Here is a 16,892-nt window from a genome sequence, read left to right as displayed (position 1 = left end):
AGTGAATTGCGTGCCTGAGGACAAATTTGCGGTTTGGCGTGCGCGCACGCGCGCATACACACACACACACACACACACACACACACACACACACACACACACACACACACACGTTATTGAATTTGGAAAGAGTGCAATGAGAGTAGAGGGACATTATAAGTTGGATAAGGATAAGTTAGATAAGAAGACAGAAGAAAAATACCTTGGAGTGATGATCACAGAGAACTTGTCTCCAGAAAGACATGTGAATAAAATATCAGCTGAAACATACAACCTGCTGAGGAACATCAGAGCAACGTTCACATACCTTGATGAGGACATGGTAGGAATTTAACTGTGACCTTGATACGCCCTAGATTATAATATGCATTAGTGGCTTGGTCGCCATCACTTAAGAAACACGTTAGAAAACTGGAGAGGGTACAGAGAGCGGCAACAAAAATGGCACCTAGTCTGAGCGACCTGCCTATGAAGAAAGATTTCTGAGGCTGAACATCCTTACATTGGAAATTAGAAGAGAAATAGGAGACTTAATAACGGTGAATAGGGTGATGAATGGTCTAGAGAAATTGGATAGAGATGACCTTTTGATAAGAGAAGAGAGAAACTTAAGAGGAAATGGAAAGCTGTTGAGAAAAGGAATTTGTAGAAGAGACATCAAGAAGAACAGTTTCCCGCAGAGATGTGTGGAGGTCTGGAATGGGCTGGAGAGGGAAGTGGTACAGGCTAAGTCAATAAGCGCATTTAAGGCCAAATTAGAGGGAAGTAGATCACAACCAGGTAAATACAATTAGGTAAATACACACACACACACACACACACACACACACACACACACACACACACACACACACACACACACACACACAGACATATCTATATATATATATATATATATATATATATATATATATATATATATATATATATATATATATATATATATATTATTTACACCTTGTTGGCAGTGAGTTTACCATTAATTTGTCTATTAGCGCTAACAGGGATGAACCCTTGTTGTTATTCGCGCCTCGTTGAGCTCATGCCCCTGGCTTTCATCTGTCAAATCGTGACAAGCTTTATAAGTCTTTTTTGGTAACATACACTTGTATGTGTGCGACCAAATGAATCCTGCTCACAACGCCTTATAAGTCTTTTTAGTAACATACAGTATATGCGGTCATGTCATATGTGTGTTACCTTATCAGTCCTGCTCAAGACGCCTTATAAGTCTTTTCGTCTCATACTGTTTGCCTTCCCGATGACTTACTGAAGCAAGATTTGTTGTCAGTGCCAAGTTGATAACCCGTGTTACAGACGCACTCGTAGGAGCCCCATGTGTTGCGGCACTGGTGGCTGCATGTGTCAGGGATTGCACACTCGTCAAGGTCAACACATGAAACAAGGTCGTTGCCTAAAGTGAAGCCCTTTCTGCAGCTGCAGTGGACATGGCCTTGCTCCGCCAAGCAGGTTTGTTGGCATCCGCCGTTGTCCACCAGACACGGGTCAAGAGGCTCACACCATTTACCATCCCGCTCGAGTCTGTACCTGAAACACAAGGACACCATCAGCGACCTGGGAGTTTTGAAACTTTGTTCTTTGTAATATCAGGTGCACTGGAAACACTTGAACCTGAGTAGAAATAAAAGGTCATGAACAAATAAAGACCACTGAAGATCAACGGACATCCTCAGTGGCAGCGACTCTTCCTTCCTCCCCCCCCCCACAAAAAAAAAAAAAAACCTCAGACTTTGAATAAATAATTAGGCCATAGACTAAAGCTGCCTTGTTAGGGGGTCAGTCTATTCCTCTGTACAATAGGCGCACCCCTTCCGTCGTGCTCCCGCCGTCCAGTGATATATGGGCGGTATGCACCATTTGGGGCCGTTTGGATCAGTAGCTTTGGTTGCTTTGAAATTACCAGTGATCCCCTGCATGCAAATTCCTCCTTCTAACCATCATCCGCTATAACTGGCGAGCCCCTCCTTGTCCCGTCGCTGTTCCTCAATAATTACGACTTACCCAGAGCGACAGGAGCACTGCACCCAGCCCCTTGCGTCATCGCAGTAATGGTCGCAGCCACCATTCCTCTCGGCACACGAAGCTCCACCTGCAACACGACACTTCGGGTTAGGCCTCCTCCGCGTGGGGAAAGATGGCTTGGCTGCGAAGGTGAAATGAAGATTTGCACTCTGTCCATTCACGGCCATAGTCTTTGTAAGCTCTAAGGATTTACTGTAGAGATTTCCTTAGTTATAGTTTATGTCTGTATTTTCAGACCTTTACGATAAGCTGACTTTATAATTCATTGTGCTTCTCCTTTTTGCCACCTCTCTGTCTACGTCCCTCCTTTCCTACCTCCTTTTACATACACTATCAAAAACACTGAACAAATTTTGTCACTTTAATTTTCTGCAATGAGCACTGTGTCATCAGCAAATAAGATTGAATTTAGCACCCACTTCCTTCCCTCAGCGTACATTTTTACTCCAACCTCCCCAACTTTGCCCTTCATTTCTCTCATAACACCATCCATATAAATATTGAACAACCATGGTGACATGACACACCCCTGCCTCAAGCCCACTTTCATCTCAAAATGTTCACTTGTTTCTCCACTAATTTTGACACATACGGATGCATCCTCATAGAAAGACTTTATTGCATTAAGCAGTTTTCTTCCCACACCATATATCTTTAAAACGTCCCACAATGCCAGCCAATCGACTCTGTCATAAGCTTTTTCTAGATCCATGAAAGCAGCGTATATTTTTTTCATTTTGCTAATATTTTTTTTTCTACTATCATCCTGAAGGAAAATATCTGATCCACACATCCCCTTCCCTTCCTGAAGCCTTCTTGTTCTTCACTGATTTTCTCTTCTGTAAGTCTTTGCACCCTCTCTATTATGACTTTTCCATATACCTTTCCAGGTATACTCAGCAGACTTATACCTCTATAGCTATAGCTATATATATATATATATATATATATATATATATATATATATATATATATATATATATATATATATATATATATATATATCAATGGGGGCATACGCCGGGGGGCGCGTCACCTCGCCAACCCTTCGACGCCAAGCCCTGGGGTTTCTCCGGGCGAGTCTCCATGGAGGTCCCCTTCCCAACCCGAGTACCTCCCGGCAGGATCTATCGACCTGCTCAAGCCACGAACTCCGTGGGCGTCCCCTTGGCCTCCTCCACTCAGGATTGTCTCTTACAGAGACAACCCGATGAGCAGGATCAGCTTCCGGAAAACGTGCCACGTGCCGGTATAGCCGGAGTTGGCGTTGACGGACTATGCAGGTAATATATGTCGAATCAGTCTCACGGAGTAGTTGCCGGTTTGACACAAAGTCATTCCAGCGGTATCCCATGATTCTGCATAGACACTTATTACCAAAGGCATCAATCCGCCTCTCCAAGTGTCCATGTCTCACAACCATAGAGTAAGACAAGGAGCACAAGGGACTTGAAGATCCGGATCTTTACCCTTCTGCACAGGTATCGACAACGCCATATACTTGTGTTGAGCGAGTCCATAACACCGTGGGCCAGACCAATCCGTCGTAAGACTTCCTGGCCAAACTCACCGTTGTTATGAACTACGCTACCAAGATACGTGAAACTTTCTGAGATCTCAACGTCCTCGCCACACGCATGTACAGACTGTACTGTGTCATCCAGCAAGCCGCCAAACACCTGTACCTTGGTCTTGGCCCAGGAGACCTGAAGTCCCAAGTCCTCGTGCAGTGCCTCGAGAGCCATCACCAAAACCTCCAGCGACTCCGCCAGGATTACTGCATCATCAGCAAAAACAAGGTCAGTGCCCCTGGTATTGTCAATGGATGCTCTGCAATGACTCTGGTCCACAACTTTGTCCAGTACCCAGTCCATACAAGTGTTGAAAAGCGATAGGGCAAGGACACAGCCCTGCCTCACTCCCGCATTCACGGGAATGAAGCTGGACAAGCCCCCCCACACACTTCACAGCACTCTCTGTCCCAGAAAACAGACCAGTCAGCAAACCAATAATCCTCGCAGGAATCCCACGGAGTCGCAGAAAATCCCAGAGTACCTCATGATGCACTGAATCAAACGCCTTCTTGAGATCGACATGGGCTGCAAGCATCCCCTGTCGAAACTCACGTCGGCGCTCCACTAGTACGCGAAGCGCTAGGATACGGTCAGTTGTTGACTTACCAGGCTCACACCAGGCGTGAACCCAGACTGTTCAGGTCTCTGCAGCTTCAGAAGCTGGCTGCGAATTCGCATCAACAATAGGTGGGCAAGCACCTTGCCTGGCACACTGAGCAGTGTAATACCACGGTAGTTGTTACAGTTCTGGCGGTCCCCTTTCCCTTTCCAGATAGGGACGACCAACCCTCTCTTCCAGTCAGGAGGAATGGTACCGGACTGCCATACGGCAGTCAAGACCACATGCAATCCCCAGATCATGGCCTCACCTCCATCTTTGAGCAGCTCTGCACTGCTGTTACAGGCGCCAGGTGCCTTCCCACCCCTCAACATGGCCACAGCCTCTCTGATCTCGCCCAGAGAGGGTGGGTTTTCGTCAATGGGTGGGTCAGCATCCGCCACCTGTAACCCAGCAACTGGAAGCTGCCCACGTGGAGGGTCCGCCATGTACAGCTGCTCAAAGTACTCAGGCCAACGAGACCTCTGCCCATCCATGTCCGACACGAGGCAGCCGTCAGCTGTTCGGATAGCGCTCACCTGAGAGGAAGACTTGGAGCGGAGCTTATTCAGGGCTCGGTAGGAAGGTCGGAGGTCATTCGCATTTAAATGGCCCTCGACCTCCTTGGCGAGACCCCTGACGTACCTCTCCTTGTCTCTTCTCAGGAGAGCTCTAGTCCTACGTGACAGATCCCTGTATTGGTCCCGGTTCCCAGCAAGTCTGGCAGCGCGACTCTCCTCGATATTCTCCAGCTTCTCCACCGAGGCAAAGCCACTCCTAAATCTCGGGCGCTCTCCAATGCATTCGTTGGCAGCTTGCCGAGTCTCGCGTTTGAAGGTATCCCACAGTTCTACAGGGTCCTCCAGGGTGCCGAGCACTTCAAACCGATTTGAGACTGTCACTGCATACTCCTGAGCACATGCCAGGTCATTCAGCCTCTTGAGATGGAACACAGTAGTGTTGCATCTCGAGATTCTTCTTGACCTGACATGAAGCTTGAGTGTTGCAACAACAAGCCTGTGGTCAGTTGCAAAGAACTCAGCACTCCTGTAAACCCTGCAGTTCTGGAGGATCCTTCAACGAGTACTTACGAGAATATGGTCGATCTCCTTAGCTACCCCTCCGGCATCGCTGTACCAAGTCCAGTGGTGCAGCTCTGGTCTCTGGTACCAGGAACCCGCAATTCTCAACCTTCTGGATTTTGCAAAATTCAGGAGGAGAGAGCTGTTGATGTTCCTGGTACCATGGGGACCAATACATAGCTCGTAGCCAACCCTGTCAGTGCCAGTAGTAGTATTGAAGTCGCCCAGGACAATGAGTGTGTCCCGAGGAGGGCACTGGTCTAATACGGAGTTGAGTTTGGCGTAGAACGTCTCCTTCTCTTCAGTTTCACGCATCTCGGTAGGAGCGTACACTGCAACAAGAGACATGAAGCCCAGTAGTGTGTGCCTCAGCCTTACTCGCATTATACGCTTATCAACCGGAGCAACCTCAACCACAAATGGCAGCAGTTGGCTGGAGATGCCCGTAGCTACCCCCCTGACATGGAAGCCATTGCTCATGCCGGACCAGTAGAAGGTGTACTGCCCCTCAATGATCTCGCCACTGCCAGGCTTCCTTGTCTCAGAGAGTGCCACTATGTCCACCCTCAGTCTTCTGAGCTCATTTGATAGGTAGGGCATTCGATCATCGTCCGACCTCTACTTTTTAATTTGTTTTTGGCTGGCGGAAGTTTTTTTTTTTTTGTGGGGGAGGGGGTGCAAACCCTTCCCCCAACCAGCCCAGATCAGGGTCTGGCCTGACTGCTCGCCATAGGGCAGGGACGCAGGACCCCTGGGGGGATTAATCCCCCATATATATATATATATATATATATATATATATATATATATATATATATATATATATATAGATATATATATATAGCTACACACACACACACACACACATAGATATATAGATATATATATATATATATATATATATATATATATATATATATATATATATATATATGTATATATATATATATATATATATATATATATATATATATATATATATATATATATATATATATATATATAAGAAAGATGGAAGAACATGTGAACCAGTTGTACAGGAAAAGTATCAAGCCTACTTGTCCTGCATTGATCGTGTACTGGTCCTGTAGCAAGTTAAGCACCAGTGAATCATTGCCATCTCTTTCAAGAAAAATATTCAAAAGCATAAAAAAATAAAGTATTAGTCCTACTTATGATTTTTATGTGAAAAACCCATCTTGGGTATATGTTTTCATTTAACATTGGCCAAGTTTAATTCAAGAAAATGGCCTCATAAGACTGAAACAAATAATCAGTGGAAACAAACAAGGGTTAATGCAAAAAAAAAAAAAAAAAATCATTTAAATAAAAAAAGCGATTTAAATAAAAAAAAATCCGATTTAAATCAAATAAATCGATTTTTTTGATTTGAAAAAATAATGATTCTATCCAACCCTGATATATATATATATATATATATATATATATATATATATATATATATATATATATATATATATATATATATATATATATATATATATATATATATATATATATATATCCTTTCTGTCTCCAATCCACATGCGTTGCCATCATCCACCATCTTTTTCTCTCTGCCTTCATTCCTCTTTTTCCTATTTCCCGCCCTTCTGTCTTGTCCTCTTCTGGCTCACCAACGCAAGTCCGTCCGTCGGGCAACAGGCGACTGCCGGGCCCACAGAGGCAGCGGTAAGACCCCACCGTGTTGGCGCACTCGTGGGAACACCCGCCGTTATGTAACTCGCACTCGTTCACATCTGAAAAAAGGAGGAGGAGGAAGAGGATGCAAGAGTTAGGTGGTGGTCTGTGGCTCTGTGCTTCCCTTCTCTCGTTGGCTTTATAATCGTCATTTATCCTCTTATGCCACTAAAGCACATCAATATCTTCAAAATAGGTGACATGCACAAGCCAAATGATGTTAGAAGGGAAACGGAGGTAGAGAAGTACAGGGTGTATGGAAATAAAGAACAATAGACTGATTGAAAGAAAGAGGACAGTGAAAGATCAGGACGGTAAACTATGAGGAGATGAAGTGTAGACTTATGTGGCAGAGGAGAAAAAAAAAGTAATACAGTAAAGAGGACGAAAAAGTGGGAGCGAAGAAGAGAATGGAAAAAATAAAGTTTAATATGCAGGAGGAGTAGGTGTGCTCTGTGAAGCACACGGGACATATATTTCATATTGTTTATACCTCAGTGTCTTCAGGTTAATCTATTGGGCATCGGAATGTTATAAAAAATACGTTCAAATAGGAATAATAGCATACGTAATTGGGAGCGCAATCAATCACCCCCTCCCTCGTCGCAACTCGTCAGAAAGTGACTCAGAGTTACTGTGAGTATAGTCGATTTCATAATAACTTTCATTCCATTTGTCCACTCGCAAACGTAGATATGGTAGCTGCGCAATGTTAGTTCGTGATTGCTTGAAATCAGCTTTTCTTATTTTCAGTGATGTATCTGTATATTTGTGTATACAAAGAACCCTGAAGCCCTCTTATATAAACCGCAAACATGTCGATTTGCATCGATAATTATAATATGCCATACAAGCACACGAAAGACAAGCTTGTATCAAACAGTATTGTCATACTAGACTACATACTATTTTTTATAGACTGCGCGTCTCCCATTTCCCTGAATTGTGCTGAGTGATGCCCACAGCCCGCCGCGGCGGCCGTGGGTGTACCCAATTCATCCAAAACCGACGACGTCACACACCTCACTCCCACTCTTTCCTGACCCCACCATTCATTATTAAGAAAATCTGAGATCATCATCATCTTCTTGAGAAAATTCTGCATCACAGTATAAATCTGTAACAATAATGTAAAAACAAATATACGAAAATCAGAGTTAAATGAAGTAGAGCATAAACATTGTCTTCCACTTATTTTCCTTCAACTCCTTAGTGCTCAGCTATTTTTCGTCGCATCACTTTTTTTTAAGCACAGATCCTAAATCTGCATGCTACTCTGATTCTGAAAGTGTAGGGTACGTCCCGAGGTAAAATATACACCGGGGGTCAAAATTCCTTCCAAACATAAGCTGTGGTGTGACAGTGTACATTCCCCATGGCATTTATTTAATCAGACTCGCCGCTCTTGCACAGCCAGCTGTCAGGACGCACAGCAACACGATTAGGAGGATTGAATGGACGCACGGATCGACTCCACCGTCACGGAACAGCTGATGTTTGGAGACAATTATGACCCCCTGTATTTTTTTTTTTTTTTTTTACCTCGGGACGTACCCTATACCATAAGAATCAGAATAGCATGCAGATTTATGATATGTACTTAAGAAAAAATGATGTGACGAAAAATAGCGGAGTACTAAGAAGGTGAAGGAAAATAAGTGCAAGAAAATGTTTATGCGCTACTTCATTTAACTCTGATTTTCGTATATATTTTTTTTCATTATTGTTACAGATTTATGCTAATGTGATGCAGAATTTTCTCAAGAAAATGATGGTAGTCTCAGTTTTTCTTAATAATGAATGGTGGGGGCAGAAAACTGGGTGGGAGTGAGGTGTGTGAAGTCGTCGGTTTTGGATGAACTGGGCACACTCGCGGCCGCCGCCCCTGGTCCAGAGGCGCCACATGCAGGGCCTTGGCGCTCAGTCTAGTATGTAAGTCTGTGCCTTTCAAATACCTATAATTCATCTCATTGCAGGTACAATGACATCTGGCTCTGCAACCGTCTAAACATAAGGAATTTTGATAAATTGTTGCATGTAAATAACATGGGTAGCCTAATATTCGATATAGCCTAGCATCGCATTCAACGGTTAATAATTATTAGTAATCCATGTAATTTCGAACATATTTCGTTATTTACTCGCAATAAATTATAAAATATTATTTACTTGCACTTGCAAAGCCATAAATCTTTTAAATGAATTTTGGGCATTTGAAAAGCTATAGGATCGTAGCTTGTCTTTCGTGTGCTTGTATGGTATATTAATATATCGATGCAAATCGGCATGTTTGGGATTTATAAGGACTTTTTTTTATGTAAATTACATTCAAATATATCATTGAAAAATTAGCTTGAATATCTGTCACAACAGTTGATTTTCACGTATTACTGCTGTACTTACGGGGGCTCGGAGGGTCTAGGAGGGGGGGGGGGGGGCTCGGGGGAGAGAGGTGAGGGTTCGCTCGCATAGAAAACGGGGCGGCAAGGCAGTGCGTGGCGGGGCGGGGCGGGGCGGGGCGCGCCGCGGGGAGTATTCCTGATATAATTACCCCCCAAAAGTAGTTTTTTTTTATTGGTTTGCGCAGAAAAAATATTATCTCCTCAAAAAAAGTTATATTTTGCTCGTGAAAACATTATGAGTCTTGATATTAATACACCTACTTCTGTTGCATGTTTACCAATATAAACCAATTAACTGTGGCATTGAAAATTAACAAGAGAAAAAAGGAGTGAAAATAACGAGTCAACAGGAAACATTAACAACAAGAGATACCTATACCCCAAAAGGATGATAAAAAAAGTCCCAGAGAATGAAAGGTCCAACAGGAGATATATTAAAAGGATGAATATAAACAAATAGCGAGTCTTAGAAGAAAGGAAGAACCTAATGATTTCCCAGACCCACCTTGACATGATTTACCGTCGTGCCTGAGTCTGTACCCGGGGCTGCAGCAGCACATGAAGTAGCCGACGGTGTTCTTGCAGGAGTGCTCACACCCGCCGTTGTTCACCTGGCACTCGTCGCGGTCTGTAAACAGAGGAAGAGCTGAAAGAAAGACGCCTACCAAATATCTAAAAGATTTCATGTAGTCAGAAGAATAGCTATGTACATTGTCATTAGTATATTCTGGAGACAATGGACATGCATCATTTACAGTTTGTAATTGATGAAAAATATTGAACTAATAAATGCATGCAGCCCGGGATCCGTCATGTTTATTACGTCAGGCTTATCTAAAGGTAATTAATAAAAGGGGGAAAGGCAATCCTGACAGTAAGGGACAAAGGGACATGCATTCATCTTTTTTTTTAATTAAAGAAGCAGCAAACGATTTTTGAATACGAAAAAGGGTTTTGAAAATAATAAATGTGCATTTTTTTTTGTAATGACAGGAGAAGAACACGATTATTAAAGACAAAAAGTGGTTTTGAAAAAGATGAGTTTTCTTTTTACAGTAATGAGAAAAAGGATCACAGGATTTAAGGAAGCGAGAAATAGTGCGTTTTGTTCTCACTTTGTAAACGAGGTAAATATTAGATCGAAAAAGTCAATTTAAAATGTAAAAAGATTAGAAGACGAGAAGACAACTCGTTATGAGGTAAACTTGATGCAAAATATGTCACACACTAGGAATAAAAGATATAAAAGTATATTTTTGCTTGCTCATCCCAGTTTACGTACTTTGTTACGCTTGTCTGTTTATCGTTACCAAAACAAGCGGTATATATTCCCATGTAAATTTATATTTAAGAAACATTTTCCAGCAACACGTCAGTATCAATTCCAAATTTCAGACACGCTCTACAAACCGACGTGACAGGATTGCATACAAAATATTATCCTCATCTATTTCCTACTTGGAACTCAACCCAACTAAAGTCAAGTGTAGTCAATTTACTCTATATGTGTATCGGCGCGGCACCAGTTCAGCGCCTTGACAAAGCAGGGCTATAGTACTTCCATTTGAAACTGGCCGGTGGGGTGTTGGCCGCCGCGGGGTCAACCCCGCCCGGCACATTGCCACACACCCTCAACATCTCTCGCTTCCTCTCATATGTCAGCTATTTACTACCTTTAAATGAATTTAATTAAATAATTGGATAATCCAATAAGGTCATATAGTGCTAAGATTTTTTCGTTTTTAGGATAATAACAGATTTTGTTATTATCCTAAAAACGAAGCAATCGTAGCACTATATGACCTTATTGGATTATCCAATTATTTAATTAGATTCATTTAAAGGTAGTAAATTGCTGGCATATGAGAGGAAGCGAGAGGTGTTGAGGGTGTGTGGTAAGGTGCGGGGCGAGGCTGGGCTGACCTCGCAGCGGTCGACACCCCACCGGCCAGTTTCAAATGGGAGTACTATAGACTCTATAGAGGAAAGAGGCTGCAAGAGTGGGCTTATACGGGGCTCTGTTTAGCAAGTGAGGCGGGGATCTGGAAGACGCTGATGAGTAAATGTAAGGAGGTATCGAGAAGAGTGATGGGTGAAGGGAAGAGAGGGGTAGGAGGAGTACTGGGTGGAAAGAAGGAAAGGGTGGTGAATGGACGAGGAGTGGTGCTACTTTAGTATGCGGTCTAACCGGCAGTTTCTATTTTGGCGTGCGGTCTACCACCATATTTACAATTCAGCGTGCAGTCTACCTCACTACGGGAACCGTATACTGCAGGATAATGAAAACAAGCTGATTAAAGGTTTTATTATTATTTGACACCAATGAAAATCATAAAAAAAACATAACTTTAAAAAATGCTAAATAGCATATCAAAGCTAAAAATATATAATCATAGAACAATGCTAAACATTACGTAAAAATAAAAATAAAAATATATTTATTTAAGTCCTCTAACGGTACACAATTTATATATCATTTAGGAATGTCACAAACATATCAGCTCCATATTTTCGGAGTATTTTCCAACATATATGATCAAGGTGCGACTGAAAAAGCTCTGTACTGGCTCCTCTCATTGTCTTGAAAAACTTTGTTTTGGCATCTAATCATGATCGTTCAATAGCTTGTGTTTGTGCTCCTGTCGCTGGATCTACATAATGTTGTTGTTGGTTCACTGTAATATGGCGGTAACCCATGGCATTTAGAATACTATACGCTGGCCATTCATTCGAATGAATTACGGAACCTTTTATATAGACCGATCAGGAGCACTCAGGTAACATGAAATAATGATCTGACTGTGGTCAGTTCATTACTCTGGTAAAGCTAAGGTCTCCCGAGACAGGTCAGGTCATTCAGGTGTCAGGTGAGGAGCACTCATAACATTACATCAGACGAGGTCTCGGGAGACAGGTCAGACCGGTAGACCGCACGCTAAAATAGTACCACACTTGGTGCATACTGGGGTAGACTACACATACTACGGTAGACCGCATACTATAGTAGCACCCGAGAAGTTGAGCTTCAGGGACGTCGAGAAAAGTGATGCTGGAAGTAAGAGGAGAGAAGGGGTGGCTGGGGGGATAGTGAAGGGGATACACGACGAAATGAACACACACACACACACACACACACACACACACACACACACACACACACACACACACACACACACACACACACACACACACACACACACACACACACACACACACACACACACACACACACACACACACACACACACACACACACACACACACACACACACACACACACACACACACACACACAGTCCGTAGCTCAGTCGGTTAGAGCGCTGCGCTGCCAAGCTTCACGTCCTGAGAGGCGGCGGTTCGAGCCCCGCCCAGGTCGGAATCTTTTTGCTGACAAGGAGTGGTTACTGTCCCCCCTTGAGCAAGAGGGATAGAGTGTGTGGTGTGTGAGGTCCTGGCAGTACCCATAGATTGACTATAATGAGCATGACCTTGCTCATGTCACAAAGGACACAAAGGAAGAACAAACAACAGCAGACCTGCTGGTCCTTACGAGGCTGTTTGTGATAAGCTACACTAACTATCTAATCAAAGGTTGAAGATGAAGGACAGCAAAGGTGAAGGCTCCTCCCCACCCCCAATCCCTCCAGCCAAAGCTGGCAGGAAAGGAAAAAGAACCATGCAGCATGGAAATTATGTAGGAAAGAGGAAAGAACTACCATTACTGCTACCACTAACCGGGCGATAAAAGCGGACAAGGACACCAGTATTCGAAAGAACTTAACGTAATAACTTAGTTGCTGGTTGGATTAAAAATACTCGTCTAATCTATTCTTGAAGGCCGTAACTGTTGTACTATCAACGACATCACAGGGTAGAGAGTTCCAAACATTAACAACTCGATTGAAGAAGTGTTTAGCTTCGTGCGACGAGAATCTTTTACGACTTATCTTCAAATTGTGATTTCTTCTTGTTCTATTTGATCGATCAACTGTAAAGTAATCTTCCGCATTAATATCACTGAATCTTTTAAACATTTTAAACACTTCTATTAGATCGCCTCGCATTCTTAGTTTTGATAGGCTGAATAAATTTACTTCTTTAAGCCTTTGTTCATATGATAAATTTCTCAACCGGGAGGGTACTTGATGGCGATTGCGAGTCCAACTCGTGATCAGGCCGTGGTGAATTTCACACACACACACACACACACACACACACACACACACACACACACACACACACACACACACACAGCTCAACTTTACGCAACACAATACAACACAACCGCGAACGCACACACGGAGCTAAGCCAGCAGTAAATTACAGGTGTGTCGGGTCGCCGTGATATATGGAGCTCGGCGGGCCCTTCTTGTGCTCCCTCTATAGTCTGTACCAAAGAGTGCCTGCCTACTGCGCTACGGTAGAGAAGAAAACAAGGTGTAGCGAGAGGAGGAAGATAAGGATGATAGGGAGGTAAGGCAGAAAGGAGAAATAAAGGGATGTAGACGTGAGGAGACGTACGCGGCGCCAGGACGGATTGAAGGGTTGAAAGAAAGGAGCGTCTTATATAGGCTCGAAAAGGTGGAGCTGTAGTCTGAAAAAGAGAGAGAGAGAGAGAGAGAGAGAGAGAGAGAGAGAGAGAGAGAGAGAGAGAGAGAGAGAGAGAGAGAGAGAGAGAGAGAGAGAGAGAGATTTACAAAGATTTACAAAGAAAATCAGACCACACAGACCCCATGGTCCAGACTAGGTGGTCTGTCCTTAAACCTAAGTGATTCTACATTAATCAGATGGCTCCAAAACGTTGCATTTCTACTCTAGTTAATATTAAGTTCAATGAAGTGTTGGTCGAGCTTGTTTTTAAAGGAGTCAATCGTGTTACTCTGGACCAGTGAAGGTGGGAGCTTATTCCATTTTCACACTACAACGTTGATGAAGAAAAATTTGGTGCAGTCTGAATTTACTTGTCTACATTTGAGTTTTATGCCATTGTTCCTCGTTCGCAAAGTGTCATCGATCATAAACAATTTTGTTCTGTCTACATTCGTGAAACCATTAAGTATTTTAAAACATTCGATCAGTTTTCCTCGGAGGCGGCGTTTCTCAAGAGAGAACATGTTAAGGGTGGAAAGCCTTTCTTCGTAAGATTTGTTGCGCAAGGAAGGGATCATTTTTGTTGCCCGACGCTGAACACTTTCTAATTTAGCAATGTCCTTTGCATTGTGGGGAGACCAAAACTGTACCGCATATTCCAAGTGGGGTCTGCCTAAACTGTTGTAGAGCGGAAGTATTACATCTTTATTCTTGAATAAAAAGTTTCTTCTAATGAAGCCCAACATTCTGTTCGCCTTATTTGCTGCATCGATACATTGATGTGAGAGAGAGAGAGAGAGAGAGAGAGAGAGAGAGAGAGAGAGAGAGAGAGAGAGAGAGAGAGAGAGAGAGAGAGAGAGAGAGAAAGGAAAAGTAGGGTAAAACCATATGGTAAATAAGAGATATCGAAGTGTATATATATGATGGAAGAGAGGTGAATACATGATCAAGGAAGTGGTAGACAGCAGGGGATGGATAAGGGGAAGGGGGTGCCGGCATGGGGAGGCAGAAGTGTGGAGCGAAAGAAGCAGATAACAATACCCAACATTCTAATCGCGAGTAACAAAAATGCTAGACCCTTGACAGGCCATAATAATAGAGACTTCACATCACGCCTCGTTTGACTCGCCGCCTGCCCATTCCTTCCGCCTGTCCTACCCTGTATCTTCTACCTGCTACCCCCTCGCTGCCCTCACTGCCAAACGTGGAGGCTCCCTATAGTTTGAGGGTCGATCTCCCCGCGCGGTACATCACCGACGCCATCTTCCCTAATTAGTGGAATGGCAGTTTGGGGAAGAGGAAGGGCGGAGTCAGGGGGGGAGAAGGTGCAGGTGAGTCATGAGGAAATATAATGGGAGGAATTGTGACGTAGCAAATAGGATGAAGGAAGGTGGATGTGCAGGAGACAGGCGGTGAACAAATATGTTTGCATCAGCGGAAGAAATGATGGGAGAAAATATTGAGAGAGAGAGAGAGAGAGAGAGAGAGAGAGAGAGAGAGAGAGAGAGAGAGAGAGAGAGAGAGAGAGAGAGAGAGAGAGAGAGAGAGAGAGAGAGAGAGAGAGAGAGAGAGAGAGAGAGAGAGAGAGAGAGAGAGAGAGAGAGAGAGAGACGATAAAAGTGAAACAGAATAGTGAGTGATGTACAGGTGGATGGAAAGGTGGGGTGAGAGAGATAAGGTGAGGCAGGGAGGAGGTGAACAGGTGACCGGGGAAGTGGAGGAGAGGAGGGGAGGACAAGGAGAGGAGGCGCCGTCGTGAGGATGGCGGGGGGGGGAGAGGTCTCGAAGGGTAACAATGGGCAGTGCAGCGGCTCCGATAGGCATCAACCTGCTGCTTATATGGCTACCTAGCTTCTCACCATCTCTCTCTCTCTCTCTCTCTCTCTCTCTCTCTCCCACACACACACACACACACACACACACACACACACACACACCAATACCACTAATACTACCAGCACCACGACCACAACAACAACAACAACAACCACAACAATAGCTTAACAAAAAAAGATAATCGAATTAAAACGCGCAATTAACTTTTTCTTTTTTTACGGAAATATACATCGTTTTAACACTCGTTTTTTTACAACACACACACACACACACACACACACACACACACACACACACACACACACACACACACACACACACACACACACACACACACACACACACACACACACACACACACACACACACACACGTGCCATCACGGTGCCGGCAACGGACCCATGATGGGCCCTTTTTTATAAACCTAATATAGAATAAAAAAATTCCTTTGACACACACACACACACGCACACACCCACACACACACACCCTAAGAGGTGCACGTCACAGCAGCCTGCGGAAAGGCCGGGGCAGCTGCCATCATACTCTGATGCCAAAGAAATCAATATTGGTGGAGACGTCTCTTAGAATATTTAAACACACACACACACACACACACACACACACACACACACACACACCGCTGTCCCCCTTGCCCTGTGCCATGCCTGCGCCATGGGGACTCACTGCCTATATGTCACGGAGCCACTAAAGCCCCGTTCACACTGTGCCGACTCTGGGCCACGACAACCCAGCGACTTTTTCTATTTGACAAGTTGGTTCCCACGCTCCAAGAAGAGGGGAGAGGTTTTATTAGCCGAGAGAGAGAGAGAGAGAGAGAGAGAGAGAGAGAGAGAGAGAGAGAGAGAGAGAGAGAGAGAGAGAGAGAGAGAGAGAGAGAGAGAGAGAGAGAGAGAGAGAGAGAGATTTACATAGAAAATCAGACCACACAGACCCCATGGTCCAGACTAGGTGGTCTGTCCTTAAACCTAAGTGATTTTACATTAATCAGATGGCTCCAAAACGTTGCTTTTCTACTCTAGTTAATATTAAGTTCAAGGAAGTG

At 43.8% G+C, this 16,892-nt stretch overlaps 1 protein-coding gene across 1 annotated transcript in view; it reads right to left on the bottom strand.

Annotated features, from left to right (window-relative positions):
- Window positions 1-1,270: 1,270 nt before the first annotated feature.
- The window catches only part of LOC126996651 (multiple epidermal growth factor-like domains protein 6), a gene marked incomplete at its 3' end in the record, with an annotated part of 167,059 nt that continues 151,437 nt past the window's right edge, over window positions 1,271-16,892 (bottom strand). The window contains 4 exon segments of the mRNA XM_050857334.1: window positions 1,271-1,548; window positions 2,023-2,110; window positions 6,935-7,057; window positions 9,906-10,028. Coding sequence (XP_050713291.1) covers window positions 1,271-1,548; window positions 2,023-2,110; window positions 6,935-7,057; window positions 9,906-10,028 — 612 coding nt within the window.

This window comes from Eriocheir sinensis, chromosome 10 (genome assembly GCF_024679095.1).
Source record: "Eriocheir sinensis breed Jianghai 21 chromosome 10, ASM2467909v1, whole genome shotgun sequence".
NCBI lineage: Eukaryota > Metazoa > Arthropoda > Malacostraca > Decapoda > Varunidae > Eriocheir > Eriocheir sinensis.
The sequence above is the reverse complement of the archived record's forward strand: the minus strand, read 5'-3'. Positions and strand labels throughout refer to the sequence as shown.